Below are 6711 nucleotides of genomic sequence, written 5' to 3'. Positions count from 1 at the left end.
TTTCTACTGTTTTTGAAGACATATAGAATGATTATTGTTAAAGACAAAGGTGATTCGAAGACATAGTGATTAGGAAAAGTAATATAGGATAAATAAAAATTTCTGATTTAGTGTTTTCAACATTTCAAGATTCTCAATCTTTTTAACCAGAATAATATATTAAAATGTATAAAAAAATTATTAATTAATTTAAACTAATATATATTTTTTTTTATACGTAATTTTTATTACAAGAAAGATATATATGCCAGGTTTTTTTTCTTCTCTGGTTATGTGCAATTATATTTTATTTATATAGAATACGTCCAATAGAAAAAGATTTATTATATAAATTATTATTATACACTATAGAGCACATTAATATTTTACACCCATAAATTATTTTTATATTATCATAGTAACATAGATACCAATGCATTAAAGTGGTACGTTAAAACTTCTAAAAATCTTTCCTTCATTCACGATAGGCCAACAAAAATGATATATAACCGCCCGAAGTCTTTATCAGCTGAAATAATATATTTATAGAAAAAATGTACGTTGCGTGCTTATTAATCATTTAATAGTATAGATAATGATTTTTATTTTTTATTATTTACTAATTTAATATATTTACTTATTTAATGAATATTTTATACAATTATATATAGATATATAGACTTTGTATATTGCTTCAATGAAAAAAGATGTGTGTTTTGATTTATAATTTATAAAGATATTTTTTAGACTTTCTCTTTAATTGTTTTTATAACATACAGCATTTGCTTATGAATGTTCATCCAATAGATCTTTAGAAATATTTTTTACATTTATTATCGATATCATAGATTAAAAGATTTTAAATGCTTTCATTACAACATTTATAAGCAATTATAAGCTATATGTATAACACCTAACACGCACAGAAAATATGAAATATGTAAAGAATGTCGTTTATTGATATGTTATTAATTGTGATCTATCTTACATTACAAAGCGTAGACATTGTCATAGGGAATAATTTCCCCGCAGTAATATATAGCGGTTTATTGGCCCGAATCATTAGAATCAATAAAGTTTTCGCTTTCCGTGGCTCCAATTTGTACCACTTGTATTCGCATGCGGCCTCAAAAATTTCGTTGCACTTAAGAAACAATTGGGGACCAGAATTAAATTATTTATTAAATTTATTAGACAATTTATATATTCAAATTCTAACATTTATCTTTATGAAAGAGACTTTTGGAAAATTGTTTGAAAATATTATTACGACATTTTTGTAATCATAAAAAAGTAATCAAATAAAATAATAATAATACAAGAATAAAATAAAGTAATCAGTAACAAAATATCTTTTACTGCATTGTAAGATATCGCAATATGAGCTGAAAAAAATTATATTGTTGAAAGTAAACTTTTAAATATAATTATTATATAAATTTAGCGTCTCTAGAAATATATATAATCCAATATAATAAACACTGATTAATTTATAGCCATAAAGCAAAGAAAAAAACACAGTTTGGTTAAAAAAATAAAATAATTGTTCCTTTTGATATACTCACTTGAGTGACTAAAATTTCACCTACGATACAGTATAAACACATGTGTGCGAATGCAGCGACAGAAGCACTAGCAATGAAAAGAAATCGGGAGAAAGAGAGATCATAACCTTGTGTTATTACCTAGAAAAGTATGTACAATTAGTATAAATAAATAAAAGAATATATTAATTAATTATGCAATAACGCATACAAATTGAATATTTAAATTTTTAACAGAAAATACGAGCAAAAAAATAAAATTTTTTACAAGAATATTTTATGATCAAATATCTACGCTTTCATTAGAAACTCGCGAAAAATTCTACACCTTATATATCCGTCACACTGCGCGGTTTGCGCGAAACTGATTCTCGTTTCTCGTGCGAGGTATTCGAAGGTATCGCGTGCGCGAAACCGAGGTCACGTGCCCTCTGATCACGTGACAACTGGTCATGTGACCATCGGTCCCCGCGCTCGCGATATTTTGTACGAGAATCAGTCTTGTGCGAGCTGCGCACCGTACTGGAGGGGTAGGAGTGTACTATCTGATCACGTAATCAGTTTCGCGCGACTCGTGCAGGGCAGTGGACGCGTACAGACAAAGATATTTTCATCGATAGATTCTTCTAGAAAATTATATTTTTTGTTTTCTGTTAAAAATGTATATATTGAATTGTTATGAATCACGTAATTAATAAATATATTTCTATGCATGCATTACAATAATAATTTTATACATGCATTGCAATTTCTAAGGTTTTATTATCAAAGAATATTATAACTACGCTTCGCGCATGTAATTATATTAGAATAAACTAAATAAAATGAGAAAAAAATATATAAATATAGATACATCTTTACAAAATAGTTCTCAAACAATACAATAGAAATTCGGAAATTAAAATTATGTATATAATAGAAATTCAATAAATTGAAATTATATTATATTATATAATGGAAATTCGGGAATTAAAATTATGTACATAATAGAAATTCGGGAATTAAAATTATGTACATAATAGAAATTCGGGAATTAAAATTATGCACATAATAGAAATTCGGCGAATTAAAATTATATACATAATAGAAATTCGGCGAATTAAAATTATGGTTAAATTCATAGCATCAAGTAACTGTCATCGCAAAATAAAAACTTGACTTTTGTAAAATAAATAATAGAAATAATATCAAAGGCGCGTGCAAAGCGTACTTGTGTAGTTTATTGTTTCAAAAGATTACTTATAATGCAAATACTATTTGATTAGGATTTCTATATTATATTAAGATTTAAAATATGTTTATATTTGATTCAGGTTTAGACTCTTAGACCTTGCAGTTATAACTAAGCAATTAAAGTAATTAAAATTTAAAAAATTATTTTCTTCAGCTTTTTTATAAGATGGTAAATTTTTATATTTTATAGTATTTTATCTCTGTAAGAAATAATCAGCAAATTAAATTTGGAAATAGAAAATACTTACAGTGACGATTAAAAATCCATGCACAGTGAACAATAAAGCAAAACAAAACAGAATTCCAAGCAACATCAAAGTAAACGTATCTTCAATAATTTTGATAGATCTGTAAAAAATGTTATTATACTGACATTATTTGATTTTACTCATTCTTTTATATAAATAGAAAATAAAAGTTATATAATTCTATAATTAATATATTATAAATATAAAAATGTGAAACGTGTTTTTCTCGTTTAAAAGTGATATAAAATACGTCTCCTATATAATTTTTGTTTTATAATCTTTCTTTAATCTACACGTAATAATTATTATTAGTTTTATAAGATTTTTCAATGACCAAGTTTTTCTTTATTTTCAAAATTCAACATACAACATATAACAAAACATAGATAGAACTTGAATTACTTATGTTTCATGAGGATAAAGACAAAATAACAAGACGAAGGGCGACATAAAACCTAATAAGACGTCTGTGATCCTGCACATTGTACGACAGGGTATTGTAGAAGTCATTCTGGTCGAGATGAAGGATACGCGTTTTGAGGTTTTCTAGTTGACCGCAGACGTGGAAAATCAGCAACCCTAGCAGATTGTCCGTACTGGTAAAGATAGCACCGGCTGATATCACACCGATACTCTGCAAAATTAACGTTATTTCGTAGGATGGACTCCTATTTGTATCGTATATGTAATACGTTGGCATCAGCAGCCAATGATCTGGATCACTCGTATTCGTCGCGTATGCAGGTGTTATGACACCGAACGTCGGTAGCAACATGGCGAAAATAAATGTGCACACAACCATGAAATATCCGCATATCGTGATTATGCGCGCGATTCGCGCTCGTTTTATCATAATATCCCTTTCTCTCTTCATCTTGAACTTTAACCAGTCCTCCTTGACCATTCTCAAGATAGGTGCGAGCTCTGCGATATTACTTTCGTTTGTATCATTATAAAGAAACTACTAGATTTTATACATTGTCATAAAAAATTATACTAAAAAACATTATAATTATAATCAGAGTTGAGCAGATATGTATTTTAAAGTACCTATCTGAGATATGTATTTAAGTATGTATCTTATTTAAATACAGTATATAAAGACCGAATAATAAAGTATTTTGAATTTTGTAATTGATTATTTAATATACATGTATATTTAAATGTATTTATGTAATTATACAGAGTGTTACAAAAGTACCGGAACAGCAGAATAACTCGAAAAATATGAGTCCTAGAAAAAATGCTAAGTATTGGGTTTTTATGATTTTTTCCTGGCTATTTGAACGTCAAATTAGTATAACTAGTATTTAAATAAATTTCAAAACCAAAGTATTTCAATAGAAGTTAAATATATATGTCAAACAGTATCTGGTATTTAAATATTTTGTTTCAAAATATCTGTCCAACCCTGATTATAATTATAACTAAAAATATTATTATAAAAAGACTACTAGATTATATAAATTTTGACAGAAAAGAAAATTATAATTTAAAAAAACTATAATTATAATTGAAATAAAAATAATGTATTAATTGTAGACAAAATTAATATATGAGCAGATTTATCGTAATTTCTAATAATAGCGATAAATTATTTTTTTGCATAATTATACAAAATTACATTTACCTTTAGACTTGCGCCACAGGATACAAGTTTTAAGTATTACGACGAGAAACGGTAAAGTGTATTGCAGATTATCAACCATCAACATAAAATCGCCCCAGATCCTGATGAGCGCATGTATACTCGGGATGAGACAGCTACAAATCATCACGATTAATATCGAGATTATTCGTACATTGAATTTTCTCTGTTCAGTTTCGTTATTGTCTGGCCAGGCACCGAGCAATTTTAGACAAGCTCGATTTATGGCGATAGCCCATTCATAATCTGTTAAACGTGGTTGCAACTTTAGTTGAATGAGTTGAAACGAAACTCTTGAATTTTTGTGATGTTTATATAACATTAAAATAAAATTTAGCGTAGTGAATGATTGGTTTTGGAGATGATCTATTAAAATCATCTTAATATTATTTTGAAAATAGATGATCGAATAGATCATCTCCATGATTTACTATACCCATTTATTTTATAATAAAATATAATTTAAAATATTATTTATATGTTGTATTTGCTGGAATGCGTTATACATAAACATATGTATATGTATATAATATATATGTGCTTTAATAAAATAGTCTCGTAAAAAGTAGATGCACACCTATATTTCCCGAATGTATCGAAACATCCATTTCGATGGTTGCGAAGAGACTGACGAATTTCTTTTTGGAGGCAATTGTAGATACCTCTAATATTTCCATTGTCGGATGGTAAAAATAAAAGTTAGCAAAACTTTGGAATTTTATTCCACGGGTGCATATACCGTTCATGAATAGATAATGAAGAAAATAACAGGTAATGGAAACATGATGTTTGTAACCCTTCACAATTCACTCTTTTCTAATAAAAAAAAAGAGCAGCTTAAATGCGAATAAAAAGAACGAACATTATCAACGCAGGGCCGCATTTACAAACTATTAGTCTACAAACGAGAAATATAGTAACGAATAAAGAGAAATGAAATATTAAATTTAATTTTTATTACATCAATAATTTAGAGATAAGTAGCTATTTTTAAATTAATTTTTATTGCTTACCGCTGTCGCAAAATGACTTTCTTCGAAAAAATAAGGATTCTCCCGGAATGTTTTGAACTGAAAATTTCTAAAGCCGATCCTGCTGTATACTGCTTATAGATTCACTATTTCACGGAAACTACGAGACACGAGAAGAGTTATACAATTTCTTTTTTAACCTGATATTCATAACTTTAAAATAATTCTCTTGTGTCGTGAGCTTTTCTCCCCTTGCATTCTAATAAACTTACACAGTATAGACTATTGTGAACATGCTGTTAACGTTCAACACAACATACTACTATCAGTGCATTATTAATGGCGACTCTACACCATATCCTTACACAGAATAAATGAATGCAATTGTGTTTTGTCTGTACGTTGATACGTATCGTGTACTTTACATCAGTATCGCAATTATTTTTTGTGCTACATATAGGCTGGAATGCTTATGTTTATGACCTAATTTATCTCTGTTATGTATACATGTTTAGAAAAAAAAAGGTTTATAATTTGGGGAAGTATATATTATATAAAATGTGTGCATGTAAGATTTCTTATATAACATATGTGACTTTTATATTTTTACCTTATCTTCATTTTTTTGAATAAGATTATATACATTTTATATATAAATAATCTTATATAAATTTACTCATTCTATAAATAAAAGTATTAGAATTAGCAAAAAATTAATAGTTTACGAAATATGCTATATTGTGATATATAAGATGTAATATCTTAAATCTATTCATCGATTTATCTGTCATACAAGATTTACTTACAGCGCACATAAACTCTATAAAATTATCAATTTTATAATACTTGGATTATTTTAAATCTTTTCTTACATATTTTGTAATTGTAGCAAAAATGTAAATCATATTACTTTTGTCATATACATGTACATCGTCTTTGTTGTAAAAATTCTCATACATCAAAAGATTAAATTAGTTTAATTAGTATAAATTTAATTAGCTACATAATTAATTTACAATAAATTAATTACATATTATTGTAATAACAAAAGCTTTGCACTAATAATGCAATTTTTGTTTATCGATAAT

General features: G+C 27.0%; 1 protein-coding gene across 1 annotated transcript; it reads right to left on the bottom strand.

Annotated features, from left to right (window-relative positions):
• Positions 1 to 416: 416 nt before the first annotated feature.
• On the bottom strand, positions 417 to 4742 carry LOC114938631 (odorant receptor 70a-like). The gene is made up of 6 exons (XM_029312634.2): positions 4635 to 4742; positions 3460 to 3928; positions 3005 to 3104; positions 1545 to 1664; positions 968 to 1123; positions 417 to 508 (listed from the first exon to the last, which is right to left on the bottom strand). The coding sequence occupies exons 1-6, from the start codon at positions 4717 to 4719 to the stop codon at positions 455 to 457; spliced, it is 984 nt and encodes a 327-aa protein (XP_029168467.2). The 5' UTR covers positions 4720 to 4742; the 3' UTR covers positions 417 to 454.
• Between the last annotated feature and the right edge of the window lie 1969 nt (positions 4743 to 6711).

The sequence above is a fragment of the Nylanderia fulva genome, unplaced genomic scaffold, assembly GCF_048542155.1.
Source record: "Nylanderia fulva isolate GAGA-0341 unplaced genomic scaffold, ASM4854215v1 Scaffold48, whole genome shotgun sequence".
NCBI classification, from domain to species: Eukaryota; Metazoa; Arthropoda; class Insecta; order Hymenoptera; family Formicidae; genus Nylanderia; species Nylanderia fulva.
The sequence above is the reverse complement of the archived record's forward strand: the minus strand, read 5'-3'. Positions and strand labels throughout refer to the sequence as shown.